The 15,709-nt window shown below is 43.7% G+C and overlaps 2 protein-coding genes across 3 annotated transcripts in view; one reads left to right on the plus strand and one right to left on the minus strand.

The window, feature by feature from the left end:
* The window catches only part of LOC132457513 (E3 ubiquitin-protein ligase TRIM21-like), a 133,093-nt gene extending 124,791 nt beyond the window's left edge, over positions 1 to 8,302 (minus strand). Inside the window, exons 1-3 of one of the 2 annotated variants that reach the window (XM_060051765.1) lie at positions 8,145 to 8,299; positions 7,721 to 7,792; positions 3,156 to 3,467 (exon numbers count right to left, since the gene is read on the minus strand). In XM_060051765.1, the coding sequence (XP_059907748.1) occupies positions 3,156 to 3,467; positions 7,721 to 7,792; positions 8,145 to 8,235 (475 nt within the window). In that variant the 5' untranslated portion in view covers positions 8,236 to 8,299. Of the gene's footprint in view, positions 1 to 3,155; positions 3,468 to 7,700; positions 7,793 to 8,144 lie in introns of both variants that reach the window. The other variant, XM_060051766.1, reaches the window with a different exon arrangement.
* Positions 8,303 to 12,262: 3,960 nt separating this feature from the next.
* Positions 12,263 to 14,017, plus strand: LOC132457514 (uncharacterized). Its single transcript, XM_060051767.1, has 2 exons — positions 12,263 to 13,220; positions 13,756 to 14,017. The coding sequence occupies exons 1-2, from the start codon at positions 12,712 to 12,714 to the stop codon at positions 13,937 to 13,939; spliced, it is 693 nt and encodes a 230-aa protein (XP_059907750.1). The 5' UTR covers positions 12,263 to 12,711; the 3' UTR covers positions 13,940 to 14,017.
* Positions 14,018 to 15,709: the final 1,692 nt, after the last annotated feature.

Raw genomic sequence — 15,709 nt, forward strand, 5'->3', positions numbered from 1 at the left:
TTGATGTTGACCAACAAAAAACGAGATAATTATAATAATAAATACTGTTCATGTAATGGTATAGTTAGGTCTGGGACCTGCGTAGCTAAAAAAAACTGTTTTGGAAATAGTAATGAACGTGTCCGGGACATGTGTAGCTATAAAATAAGTAAAGATAAAACTGGGTTTTACTTTACTTCACTTTGCTAAGACATATTCACGTTTGATGTCAGAAAGTGGCGCAATAGGATGTTGTGCAGAGAATAAGGCGTATTCACGTTTGATGTGGTATGCGATGTACATAGGAGTGAATCAAAGTGTGGACAACATCAAATGCGAGCAATAGGTAGAATAAATGAAGATTAGGTCATCCAATATACATAGTTAGTGTAGGACAATCAGGTAGTATAATGAAGGTAACTGTTATTATGAGATACGGTTAACACAGAAGTGATATTGAACATGCAAATTTTAACATTGTTATTTCCCTTTTACATCTTTTTGGTTATAGCAACTTGGTTGCACTACGGTGTTGTTAGCTTTGGTTGTCATTCAATGCGCATGGCTGAAGCATTGCGCAAGGAGGGATGTAGTGTGAAATTAAATCAAAGTAGATACTGTAAAACAATTAAAATTAGAATTCATGGAAATATGTTTTTGAACAACTAACTGCTGTACATGAGTTTGTATTTCTGCAATAGAAACAAAAGTTCCAGAACCAGATGCAGACACACCTGGAGCCTACAAACTACCACCGCCGAGCAAGGACCAACAGTCCATGAGGAGATCAAATAACAGCAGGATTTGAATCGCTCCGGATGGGTTGGTGGCCAGGGCGCTGGTATGATTACAATCCCTCAGGTTAGAATTGGCAGAGAACTCCGGCATTAATGACCCTTTCACAGGATGGATGGAGAATATGTTTGGGAAGTGGAAAGGCATGATGCAGTAAGTGCCCGTCGCGGGAATAAATGCAGAGACCGTGTTAATTGTCACCGGCTGCCGTTGCATTCCCTGCGCACGAGGGCTACTGCATCTGCTGATCACCACAGCAGTGGGCGCTACAGAAGCGCCAAGTGCCATTCAGGCTAACATGGGGATCAGATATGATCCGATGAAAGTGAACGATACATTACCTGAGGGGCCCGACCCTATCCAGCTGTAATATCTAGAATAGTCAACACCTATACTATTCTAGTAGAAGCGCCTGTATCTGAGATAATCAATATCCTGGATTTACTTGAATAATTAATTATTGAACCACCAAGATGAGTTGTGTTTGTTATTATATAGTATTGTTTGGTTACAAGTGCAACCCGTTATTTCTGAATCGCTGCATTGATAATGGTACTGTTGATCTTCTTTGAGACGGTTGTTTTACAGGCCACCTGTTGCTGACACGACGACGACGGAGAACCTGTTTGGAGGCTCCCATGATGTAGGAGTAACCTCTCTGAGATGAGCCCTTGACAAGGAGGGACGAGTCTTGGGTTCATGAATTACAGGCCCGACGGCGACAGAAAAAACAATGACTACGATAATAACATCGCCCAAAACCACCCACATGAACCAGCGCACCCATACACGAAGATCACCTGAACCCTCCAAATCCATGCTAGCCTATCAATCATTTTGAAATTTTAAAATTGTATTATGACCACCAATTTTTACTTTACTTTTGCACATGATGAAAATTGTATGACCTTGTAGCACATGACCAAAAGTATTAGCTCAGGATTTCTATGGATAGTTTTGTTTGTGTGCGGTTTGGCCATGTGATTGCATGATAACAAGATTTATGTTCATTGTTGTATTGTTAAACAATGACCTGTATTTCCAATGAGACCCACAATGTGAATACCGTTTCAGTATTATGAGCGCGTAGTGGTTTTTCTCTATTCGAGAGTTGTTCCCACACGGTTGATGGTGTTGATGATTGATCCTACTTTGACTATGTTTTCGGTGTGGTAAATGGTGTTTATGATTTAAAATATTATTGTATGGTCATCTGAGATGACCAAGGAGGGATTGTTACGTATTTTAAGAATCTAAGCTACCCACACATAGACCCAATGAAGCAGGACCAAACATATAAGCCATAAATACCAATACATAGCCACAAGGGGAGCAAGACCTTATTGAAGGCTGCTCCCCCCACAGAAGGCATCACCTGAAGAAGCCGAAGCCACCACGCCCACTAGGCCACGCCCACTTGACGGTCTCTACCTGAGGACCGGAGGTGAATAGTATCCAGAGATTTTCAGCGACACCCGCGGACAGAAAGTAGCCAGAGTTATTATCTCTCACACGTGTTCGACACGATTCCTAGAATTCCCTCCGTATAGCTTCACTTACCATGCCGAAACATGCCGACGACTTTATAAGTGAGTTAAAGCAACCCGGGATTGGACAACTTTCTTCGAGAATACTCAACAATACTAAGACATACGTACACATTAGTACACAAAGTAAACATACCTATAAATATATGTACGCATACATAAACATGCGTAAACATAGGTATAAATATGTACACATACATAAACATACTCACAGATACATAAACAAACATACTAATGTACACACACATAAGCGTGTAATGACAGTGCAAGCACAATTTCTTCAGTAATTGTACGATTCTAAATCCGATTCCTGTCCTATTTCACTTTCCTTCCGCTCGTTCATTCAGTATGCACATCTGAGTTATGGTTTGTTTTTTCTTATTGAGAACGAGTCTGTGGGTTGAGGCTAGGTTCAATTAGACAATATGGTTGGTTGTCTGCTTCCGGTAGAAGCTAAACATCAAAGAACTTATAAACACCTCCTTCACGTCATGACATCAACAAAAACTAGGGAACGGTTCACAGAATTCACAGTTCGGTTCACATCACGGTTTTGCGTTCGCCACATTTTGGGTTAAGCAGGGGATGACGCATAAAAGACTATAAAAAAACACACACACACACACGCACATATATATATACACATACATATATAAAAATATATGTAATGACCACACCTCAACAACAAAGTTATGAATACATGATCAACAATGTTATGAATATATCAACAACAATGCTATGAATATGTAAAAAAAAAACAATGTTATGAATCTATGAACAACAATGTAATGAATACATCATCAACAAACGTCTCTCCTTGGATACAGATCTTACCAAAGACAAGCAGCTCAGCAGTGTGATTTGCCGTGCCAGCGCTGTTGCTCGCCATGCAGCAGACCGTGTTCACGCCATACCTCCCACCTCTGACGAAGAGGAAGCCTCTCTCCACCCAGGCCTCTGATTGGTCGTCTGTGCCGTTCCTCTCCAGGGGCCTGCCGTTGTGGAGCCATTCTACTGTGGGCTCCGGCGTGCCGCCGGTATGGCAGGTATAGCGGGCCGTTTGGCCCACGGGCAACACGTGGGTAGAGGAGTTGAACTCTGTGATGCTGGGGGCCTCCTCCTCCTCCTCTGTGGGCATCACTGAACCTGAAGAAACCAGGAGGAGAGGAGTGAACGTTTACAACACGGATCTAGAAATGCAGTGTCATACACTCCCTTCACTCTCTCCTAACACCTGTCCACTAGAGGGCGACCCAGAAGATTCAGACCCAGTTTTCGCACCTGCCATTGCCTACATGATTGAATATCACAGCAGTGTCTACAAAGATCTCCCAGGGAGGGGAAGACACTCCCGCAAAACCGTTAACCAGCTCCAATTGAAACCAATAAAAGCAAACACAAAAAAAGACGCTGAATAGATGGTAGAGATTAGGGATGGGAATCGAGAACCGGTTCTTGTTCAGAACCGGTTCCGAGTCAACCGATTCCTTGGAATCGTTAGCAAGCCTGCTTAACGATTCCGCTTATCGGTTCCGGTCGCGGCAAATGCGTCGTGACGTCACACACACGCTGCTTTGATTTGGTTCAGAACGCAGCAAACATGTCGCCGCCGAGGAAGAATCGCATTGTGCGTTCACACCAAACGCGACGGGGCGACAAGATCCCATACAAAGTGAACGTAGAGACGCGTATAAGGGCGAGTTTTTCGCGGGAGAAAACCGGCGACAAGTTTTTGTCGTGATGACAGCCAATCAGCGTTCAACAGCGTGATAACTGAGTGACATGTGTAACGTAACAGCCAATCAGCGTTCAGCCGTCAAACTCAGTGCAGTGCAGTCCGGGTGAACCGCGGAATGGAGGAGAAAGTGATTGTTGCAGTTTGCGACTCCCGGAGCTCTATATATAATAGTATATAATATATTATATACTATATTATAATTGTATATATAATATCACGGCCAACACCTCTGTCGCCTCCGGATGGCCGTAGCGTGGGGAGCTCTCATAGGGATTGGGCTTCTCGGGGTTTGTTTACCGGCATTGCTATGGTTTCCGGTCTTGTGTGTTCCAACGGTTTATTAGGTAGGCCCATCTAATAAATCTCAGTCTAATCAATGCTTCATTTTGTTTATGTCAGTTTAATTTTGTTACAAGTTGAATGCAAATGAGCACTGTTAGAATTCCAAAAGGCACAAGCTCTTACTTGGCTGTTTTCAGTCTGTGTTTTTAGTTGTAGGCCTATGGCACATAATGATGGCCTTTGGGCTTAAAAAGCTAAACATATATTTTTTCGTCTAGACCAATTGATTTGAAAATGTACAATTTCCTAATACTAGAAGCACTTCTGATCAGATATTAAAGAGATGTAATGCAAACAAACACATTTATACTTATTTTCTCACCCAATGAGAATCGATAAGAGAATCGATAAGGAATCGGATCGATAAGCAGAATCGGAATCGGAATCGTGAAATTCTTATCAATTCCCATCCCTAGTAGAGATGCGCAGGCAAAGTAAGATGGTATGGTGTTTTAAATATGAAGATGATCTGCGGTTAATTTGGGGTCCGAGCAGCGAAGCTGCTTGCTCCCCTATTGTTTCTGTAACGTTTTTTTTCCCCCTCAAATTCTGTAAAAGTCATATTGCAGCTTATACCGTAAGTCGAAAACTTTTGAAATTTTCAGGTATGGCTACCAATTACCCCCACTACCCGTTAACCCAAATTTGTGTTACTTCACCCAAAGGTGGCGCAATTGTAAAATATCATGAATTAGGCTTATTCCTCCTCACCAGATTGACCTGGACTCCAAATTCTTTCAGAATATTAATCTCTAGAATCAGACGCATTTATAAAACCCTTGAAATGTATACTTTTCCCACAATTTCATATTAAAGCAAAAAGTGATAAAAAGATTCACAGGCTACAAAAATATAAAAAAAATCCCCAAAATCGCCACATAAAATCTTTAGACCAAGCCTCACAAAAATCTAACAGAATTTGTTTTATTTAGTTCCATTTGAGAAATATTGGACAATAAAGTTGAAGCAGTTAGCCCAGTTTTTCTTATCTGACCATTTTGTTATTGTATAAAAAAAACATACGACTATTATTAGATGGATACCATTAACAGTGCCAATGTTCAGATCTGTACTATTTTAAGAAAGCCCTTAATTCTCTTGTGAAATGTGTGCTTGGAGTTTTCTTGATGTTGTGTGCTTATCAATATTCAAGGTGTGAATGAGGATTCGTGCAGTTCAGGAATGTCAGTGGCTCAACGGGATAATGCTTTGTACATTTGATCCTTAGGTTGAGTTTGAATCCTGATTAGAGCATTATGAACAAGCTGAACCTGACATTCTGTCACCTGAAATTCCTCAGGCAATCAACATTCCGGCTCATTAGTTTCCAAGAAACTGACTGCCAACACACAGGATGGCATTAAGGGGAACTTCTTCATTAACCATTTTTCCTCCATAATTAACTCTGTCGTATTTATATTTATTCCGTTAGTGTTCTTGAATACAAACGTTTAATTTCCCCAGAATTTCAAAAAAATGTCAGGTACATGCTTTTAATAAAATCCCTTAATTCACTTGAGGAATGTGTGCTTGGAGTTTTCTGGATTTTATATGCTTAGCAATAGACATTTTGACCATGTGACTGAGGCTGCAGTTCAGGTTTATCAGTGGCTCATATATAATAATGGGATAATGCCTTGTACAGGTGATCCTTAAGTTGAGAGTTCGAATCCCGAATATAGCCTCATGAACAAGCTGAACATGACATTCGGCCATTGCTTTGCAGCTCACCTGAAATCCGAGGCACAGTATTGCATTTAGTGGAACATCTTCATCAACATCTTTCCTTCATAATTATTTGTCATACTCAGGCGCGTGCCGTCAATATGGGCAGGTGGGGCGGCGAACTCCCTGCAAAAGCAAGCTCCCAAAAAAAATAGTTCCTCAGTAAATCATTGCTCCAAGTTTATTTTTAATAATGCGATTGTCACATTAACTATCTATAGTTTCTGTAGGCTTTCCGACTATTTTTGGTCTGTTGATATCAAATTGATGGTGGCGATTCTAATTGAGTTTAACGTGTCATGCAATGTGGGGCAGCGGAGCTCAACGACCGCGTCCCTCCGTATATTTCTCGCATGACCCTGCAGGCTGCAATAAGAATTGCAATCCGTGCTATAAGACGCCCATATGGTCGTAAAGTAGTCTGCCCCATGGTCCTATTCTAGTCTAATCACTCCGTCTGTATCTTTCGGCATTGAAGTCTATTTATTTATTTCAGCAGGTATGAAAATTGTATACCTGATTTCATACCTGATTTAAACAGCTGTTATTGAGAATTTTCAAAAGTGTTGTTATTGAGAGATTTCACACATCGTCGGGCCAAGTTCCAAATCGAAGGTCTGCTTGATTGATGACTTGTATTTCTACTTTTCATGTATTTGCAATGCACTCGCTAAGCCTGTTGTTAAAATAAAATATGGAAGAAATAACTTCACTATAAGGGACATCATATGACGAGTGTTGCGGATGGCACTTCAAAAGCGTGCAGTAACATTGGGCTATTAGTTTATTTTTTAATTCTTACTCACAATTAGTTTAGTTAACATGTTTTGATGTAGCTCAAAATATACATGTTAAAAATATATATAAATTGTGGATGTGGTCATACGCCAGTAGTTTCTTCCCCACCGAAATGAAGGGGCACTGCACGCTGCTGGTCATACTTATATATCTTCCATTAGTGTGTGCTTGACTTTTTATTTTGCTCGGACCCCGTTAATCACCGCTTGCGGTTATATTTAAAATTAACTTTTTACTATCAGCTATTTCTTGTATGCCATCCTAATTATCTCTTACAAGTTTTGTATTGCATATCCTTTAAGGCGATTATAGCCTGTCATACAAGGTCCTACCAATTTATTTTCAGAATATCTTGTTGTTGAGCCCTGACCCTGTGTAGTAGACCACAATAAAAACCGGACCTTGCGTGAAGACCACAATAAAAATCGGTCCATCGTTGCCTTACGTAGAACTGTAAACCTCACTTAATTGAGCGCATAACAAAGATGAGGGCCTCTGTACTCTACTGCTCCCCCTGCAGGAGGAGGAGACTACCAGCACTTGCAGTAACACCATGCTGCCAGAAGGGGACATCCTTTAATTCTTTATTTCTGTTAGTAGTTCAACACTGAATATGCTCTGTTAGCCTGATAACATACAAAAACAATGTTATTTTTGAATGAAATAAAATGACTCATAACTTCTATAAAACCCTCACCGAGTTCACACAGAGGAGTACAGAAGAAATTAGCTCTAAAACAGAATGACATCCTAACATAACAGGACACACAGCCAACCAAGGATGATTTAGACTCACTGAACTGCAGGGAGATTAGGAGAATACTCAGCAGTCCGAATATCAGAAAGACAATGTTGCAGGACTTTACAGCTGTTCGGGAATAGGACACACACACACACACACACACACACACAGTTATGTACACAGGGATATATTGATACTGCATGGCTATCATTCACAGTCCAGACGGTCTCGATACAGTCTGCAGATTCCCTCCCCATCTAGAAGAAACATCAAAAGTACTGTCTCTCTTGTGTTGAATTAAGAACACACTTAAGCAGAAAAAAAACTGATCTATAGCCTATTTGTTGTTACTCCCTGATTATTGACATGTACACACACAGTAATACATTCATGCACACAGTTATACATTGATACATAAACATAATACGTGAAAATATTCATTTGACTTTCTTTTAAATGCTATAAAAAGGTCACCTACCAAATCTTCTGTGGCTGGTCTCCCTCGGGTCCAAAGATTTGTCCTCAGGTTCCATAGTGAGTCCAGGGTCCGGTTCAGAGACAGTGTCCATGGCTCCTCTCTGACAGCTTCCAGGGCTTCTTTTCTCAGGCTTCAGCCCTGCTATATTAGCTGGAAAAACGGTGTCACATGTTTTAATTCTGACCAATCATTGGCTCGTTATGATTGGTCAACACGCACACACACATACACACAAGCACACACACCACACACACAACCTGAATGTCAGGAGATGATCAGTCTTGGATGCACTTTAGACTTCATACAAGGCTTTGCTTATTTATACAAGGCTTTATTTATTTAGGCTTTACTTCTCTGAATAAATGCTTAAAAGTAACTGATTTGTGCTTTGTGGAAATATTCTCATCGGTTTTGTTTTAAGAATACAGCATTCTGAGGTATAATTCTTAGATATTTACCTGTCACAGCAGCAACCATTAAAATAACGTTCATGTAATGTTTTTGCAACAAAAAATGTAAGTTGTTCAGTGCCTGTTGTTGCTGTAATCTGATTGACAGCATTTATTAATTCATCTATTTCACAGCAGTTAGCTGCCCACTTTAGTTGCCAGCTAAAGCTGCTTGCACACCGCCGTGCGGCAGCCGCCCTGATAACCGCCTCGCTGCCGGAGGGTTCAGCGCGGCGGTTTGAAGGGCCACTCGTGCAGCCGAAAGATTCAACACGGGAAAAGTTGAGCAGTAGGGCAAAATCTGTGCGAGTTCACGTGGGCGGCAACCGCTTCCTGGTCCAACAGCCGCGGTTGTAACCGCCTCCCCCCTCCCCTCTGCCGCTCATCCCTCATTGAAATGAGGGCAACTCGCCGCGCGGCGAGTGGCGGTGTGAAAGCAGCTTAACAGCGCAAAGTGTCCCAACTGTGAGGAATGAGGGCATTTGTTCGGGTTTGCAGGTCAGGTCAAGGACAGGTAAACAAACCACTGTCTGGACCAGAGCTCTGACTTGACTTATAGGTTAAAGTTAACTAGTTGATGCTATAGTTAGAGTCAAACACTGCCTGTTGTATGAATGGATTCCACAATCACAGACAGTGCTATTGTTCTCAATTGTTTGAAGACATGGTGATTGTCTCAGAAGAAGTGATGGTCATTATGCTCATGCATGTCACCTCTTCATGTTAACCCATATGTGTGGTATAGGGATTTGTTTTATTTGATTATGCATGGCTCATCTCACACATGTAGCACATGAAGCATATTATATTTTTTAAATCAGTTGAATTAATAAATTCACAAGTTGATTTTAATCCCTGAGTACCTCACTGATCTACATTTGATGTACCTGTAATGTTTGAGATATTCTCGCGATAATTCTTGCCACCTGTTTGAATGCGATTCAAATAGGTGAGCACAAGTGTTTGCGCACACACACACACACACACACACACACACACACACACCCACACACACACACGATGCAAAGGAATTGGCTCCCACAGTCATAGATATTAGTTATTCATTAACTCATCTTACAACTGCGCTCAATAGTCAGTGATATTAGTAAATCATTTACTTCAGTTTATCTTATAACTGGGACAAATTGATATTAGTTGTTCATTAACTTGCTCTTATGGGGTTGTTGAACAGCTAAGGCCTTTAGTAAAGACTGGAACCACAAAGAGGAGACATAATGTCAATAACAAAGAGGGAAAGTTACTGTTAAAGTTCAACCTTAAAGGCCGTGTTGCAGGGTTTATTTTCCACGAATTTGTGCACTCTAAAAAATTAAAAGTTGAGAAAACTCAAAATTGCAAGGCAACTTACTGCAATCAATTTTTTAGTTTTGAGCCCAACAAAACATCTTGAGTTTTAAAAAAGCTCCATCAACTGATATTATTTTGTTTGTATAATTACATTTTCTTCTTTAGACAAACTTGAAAGTTAGAGTTATACCAACTAAGATTTTTATATTTTGCAGAACTCAAAAAGTAAGTCAGGGTTGTTAACTTAATATTTAAAATTAAGGTTAATAACATTTTAAAAAAAAAAACATTTCAAAGAATGCAAAACAAGTTTTAAGTTCACTTTATTTAAAGTAATAATTGAAAACTTCCATTTTACATTTCTGAATGCCAGACAGCAATAGAACATATAGCTAGTTCAGCAGCAGAGAATAGCTGTCTAAATGCAGCAAACCAGAGTGCAGAACAAGTTTGACATGATAGTCAAACTTGTTCTGCACGAGACGGGAGCCCAGGTTAAACGGTGACGCAACTCTCGTGCCTCATACACCGCACAAACCCGAGCGCTGCCTTTAGTTAACACACACCCACAACACACAGCGCACCGCACACCCAACCAACGGTCATGCAAGTCTCGGTAACTGTGGCGCAACACACAATAAACAACACACAAATAATAAAGACCCCAAACCCGTTAACCCCACTCAACCTAACAGAAACAATTTGACAAAAGGCAATAAACCCCTTTTTCCCAACCGGCATCACGAATACCCAGACTCCCCGGGGGGTAGGAGTCGCCACAATATTTACCATCTTGTAAACATGTCATTGTGCAGTGCATAACAATTGTAACAACAGCAACAACATTGCTGACATATCTGGTGTCAAATATAAATACGCTGTGGTAACCCGGTGCTCGGTTGGGCCAGGTTCCACGGATGAACGACACTTTTAGCGTGCGGATACGCCGCGGGATGTGGCGGGATGCCACACTCCTCCACCCTTTGACCAAGCCTCAGGTAGACGAGGGACCAGCCCAGGCAGGTATCTCGACGGGGCCGGGTGTCTCCTGCGGCGGCGGCTGCGTCCCTCGCGGCGGCGGCGGCTGCGTCCCTCGCGGCGGCGGCGGCCGCGTCCCTCACGGCGGCGGCACCTCTCGCAGCGGTGCCGGCCGCATCCCTCGCCGGGACGGCAGCCGCATCCCTCGCCGGGACGGCAGCCGCATCTCTCGCCGCGACGGCAGCCGCATCCCTCGCCGGGACGGCAGCCGCATCCCTCGCCGGGACGGCAGCCGCATCTCTCGCCGCGACGGCAGCCGCATCTCTCGCCGCGACGGCAGCCGCATCTCTCGCCACGACGGCAGCCGCATCTCTCGCCGCGACGGCAACCGCATCACTCGTCGCGACGGCAACCGCATCACTCGCCGCGACGGCAACCGCATCTCTCGCCGCGACGGCAACCACATCTCTCGCCGCGACGGCAACCGCATCTCTCCTGCCCCGGGACTCTAGTGCCGGGTCCCAAAACCGGCGGAAAATCGGGCAGTCCCTCCCGATTACCAACGGGACCGGTAGGTGGGGAACAATCCCCACCCGGATCTTGAACACTCCGTGTGGGGTGCGGACAACCACGTGACACGTTGGGTACGTCCGGGTGTCCCCGTGGACGCAGGCCACCTCCATTGGTTCCCCTGCCTTCCCACCCGCCAGGTCAGGGCGAAGGAGGGTAACCACACTGCTGGTGTCCAGGAGGGCCTGCGTGTCCCGGTTCATCACCCGCGCCGGGATGGTCGGACTACTGGACGTTCCCTGCGCCCAGCAGGTCGCCAGCATACAGGGCCGACCCGTCCCCACGTCCCGTCCCGGCCTCGCGCTGCGGCCTTCTCTCCCGCTGTGGCGGCGGCGTCCCTCGCGGCGGCGGCGGCGTCCCTCGCGGCAGCGGCGGCGTCCCTCGCGGCAGCGGCGGCGTCCCTCGCGGCGGCGTCGGCGTCCCTTGCGGTGGCGGCGGCGTCCCTCGCGGTGGCGGCGGCGTCCCTCGCGGCAGCGTCTCTCGCGGCGGCGGCAGCGTCGGTCCCGTCCGGGTTCGGCATACTGTATGGGTGGGGTACTTCACCGGGGGGTCGGAGTGTGATCTTCAGCTTGCCCGCATTCTCCACCATATGTGGTAACCCGGTGCTCGGTTGGGCCAGGTTCCACGGATGAACGACACTTTTAGCGTGTGGATACGCCGTTAAAGGCATTTATTTGCAATCAACTTAAATCAAACAAGGAGCTTGCAGTCTCGAGGGCCTCCGTGGGCCTCTAGCCTCTAGCCTCTCCCGGACACAAGCACTTCCTCCTTGCTCCCGTGCCGTGCTGTGCTGTCCTGGACCTCCTTTTAAAGGGGTAGTTCGGAATTTTGGACATAGGGCCTGATTCCCAAGTGAGCATTGGTATTCTATATCACTGGAGACAGTTTTCAACACATTTCATTCAGTCCTTCTAGTTGCGTAGTTCTCTCGTGCTAGGCTAGCGCAAGTGAACGGGCAATGCTAGCCTGCTATTAAAAACAGTCTTACCCACTCCACAGTACACCCGAGGTCAATCAATAATAACACCAGACTATAGATTTAAATGTCTGTTTATAGAATAATGTTAGAAATAAAACCAACCTTGCATTGCATTGCATTTTGAGGGAATTGCTGGGTCTCAGTGTTATATTCCTGGTAGTAGGCTACGGCAGCGGCGGACTGATACCTAGGTTACCGGCTCTAGTTTATTTACCTGCCGCTGTCAATGCTACAAACGCCGAGTACAGTGAACGAAGGAATTGGCGTATTCAATTAAAAAGATATGGCCACGTTTGGAGGGCTTAGCGATGCATCTGCTTTTGACGACGATAATGAGGAATTTGTTGTATCCAACGAACCGTACATGTACGAGCCGGAATACACGGATGAAGAACTGAGAGAGATGGATGCTCAAAGGGCAGAACGAGAAAGAGCGTCTTTAGAGACCGTCCCCGCTGGAGCTGCAGTAGAGAACCGGGACAGAACAACGGGAGACTGGTGGTGCCAGTGCAGAAAATGTATTCAAATGCCGACAGGGGACGAATGCTTTTGCTGCAGGGAGTGGGACTTAGTCATCCCACAGATGCAAGAGCTGGAGCTGGACACTAGCATTCAGGATCTCGATGTGTCTGGGCATAGCGCCCCCCGAGACAGGGCAATCTGCATTACGGAGCACCAGGACTTTCTACCCCTTCTAAATCGAGGAGTGCTGGAAACATTCTTCTCCTTTGATAAAATAAATTGGAAAAGAAAACCCAGACCTGCTGGACCCAACGGCCAGTTGTCAATGTTGTAAGTGTGCAATCCAAACAAAATGTAATTGTGTGTTGCCATGCATGAACATACCATATATAATAATTTAATTGATTTATTAAAGTGCAATCAATCAAATATTATACATGGTATGTTCATACATGGACTCCAAGTCTGCTTTATTATAGGCTAGGCTCTTTACCATTGATGCAGGCCTACAACCACAGCCTCCGTCTAAAGAGTGGCTGATGGAGAAAGCTTAGAATATCTAGCCAGCTATTATTTTTTATTAACTAAGAAGTTTCTTAATTACAATATTGCTCTGGTTGAAAAGGTCCTACCAGGACTAAAGGCAAAAATGAAATACACAAGCGTGACTTGCTTGGACAATTATTATTTTTTTTTTTACTATATAGACATAGGCAGTAGGCTTTTTAGCCTGATCAATTCAGCAAATCAGTCTACCGCCATGAACAGCAGTAGGGCCATTGTCTTTGTGTGCTATTGCCATAGTTTAGCTGTCTTTTGTAAGAGCCTGCTCCCAAAAGCTAACTTGTATTCCTTCTTGTTTTAGGCAGTACCGATTGGTGGCTTACAGAATCGTTCTTGAGTGGGGGTTGAAAGGAACACAGCTGGGAAGAGGAAACCGACGTGTTCTTCCATCCTGTGTAGTGACCAGCATCCGAAACAAATACCCTTCGGCCGCTGGACAATATGTTGGATTCAGGGAAGCACAAGATGCTCTGAGATTGTTTTGAAAACAACACTACTGTAGTCTACTAGAAAACATTTGCTACTTCAACAAATCCTTTACATCAAACACAAAAAGAAGACATACATTTGCAATGTACGCGTATATGGTTAGCAAAAAACATTAATTCAATGTTGGATATTGGTCAGATTGGTTATTTTTGGTTGAGGTTGAAAAATCTATGTTGATTCAATATTTAATTAAAGTTACCATTTCAACGTTTTAAAAACTGTTGTTGAATCAATGTTGTATAGATGATGATTTTTCAATGTTGAAATGCCCTACAATGAATCAACATCGTTTCAATGCTGATGGGGTGCGGGGAGGGGAGGGGGGGAGACAGGGGGCTCATGGGACTTTTGTGGCGGGAATAGAGTGGCGAAGTCACGCCCCTTCCGGTAGGGCTCATGGGACCTATGAGATCGAAAAATATGAATGGGTGTCAATGGAGAGAAAATAATTATTTTCTGGTCCCAGTCTTTATATGCCCTGGATTACACATATGTTGTTTGTGGATTTAAATGATAATTTTTCATGCAAAGAAAACTAAAAATGTTCGTGAAGAAGTTTGATAATTTTAGGTTTTATGTGAGGCCGCTTTGTGAACTACAGCTCTTCGCTGCTCTCGACGCATATGATATACGTCACCACACCCGCCCTTGGAACCTCTTTAATATGTCCATGCTTGGAACTCGGTACAGAGATGGCGATCTCTCTGCCCCACTTCACCGCTTTTTCCAAGGGGAGGATAAAAGCATCGAAAGAGGTGAAAACCATTATAAGTCGGGGCACGTGGAGAGTTTCAGTTATGCCGATGGGAAGATTGTCGGTCTTCTCCACGCCAGTCGCAGGTAGCGTGACGTCACATACGAGCCGTGTAGTCTTTCTCGTTGTGTTTTCTCTACAGCCTTTATCTGAACAATTGCACAATAAACGGTCGAACTCTTTGCATGAAAAATTATCCTTTAAATCCACAAACAACATATGTGTAATCCAGGGCATATAAAGACCGGGACCAGAAAATAATTATTTTCTCTCCATTGACACCCATTCATATTTTTCGATCTCATAGGTCCCATGAGCCCTACCGGAAGGGTAGGTCGGAATGAAGCGGCCACGATTATTGACGGGCTGGGTACTTTATTCGTAGTTCCAGTGACTTAACAGTACACACAACCGGACTCGTTCGTTCACTAAACTGACATGCGCAATCGCTCGCTCTCCTCGCTTGTCCGCTCACTCGCTGAAGTCAACACACGCTGCCATTCTCACGCACACACATACGAGAGCGTAGTGTGTACTGAATGCATCGTGATGATGATACACTTCTTATATTGACACGACACCGGCTTCCTCTATCTACTTCGCCACCTTTTTTAAATAAATCGTCGTTTCTCGTTTTCCGACGGCGACAACCATAGATATATATATTAACTAGGTGCCTAATACTGTGGCGTCTAGAACGTTACCATAGCCTGTCATCTTACCACAGTAAGCTGCTCACTCATAACATTGTGTTGGTAGTGGTACATTTACTTTTTAAATAACCATAACAATTTTCAACTGATTTACAAACGGTTTGGTTTATAACAAACGTTATTAACGTGGTTATGATATTGTACATATTTTAGAAAATTATTAGATTTTTCATTATTCTATCAAAAGTATGCAGTGTCATAACTACATCTCTGACGTTTATAATAAACCAAACCGGTTGAAAATCAGTTAAAATTTAGCAAGTTGTGGTTATTTTAAAAGTACATGTACCACTACCAAC

This window comes from Gadus macrocephalus, chromosome 5 (genome assembly GCF_031168955.1).
Source record: "Gadus macrocephalus chromosome 5, ASM3116895v1".
NCBI classification, from domain to species: Eukaryota; Metazoa; Chordata; class Actinopteri; order Gadiformes; family Gadidae; genus Gadus; species Gadus macrocephalus.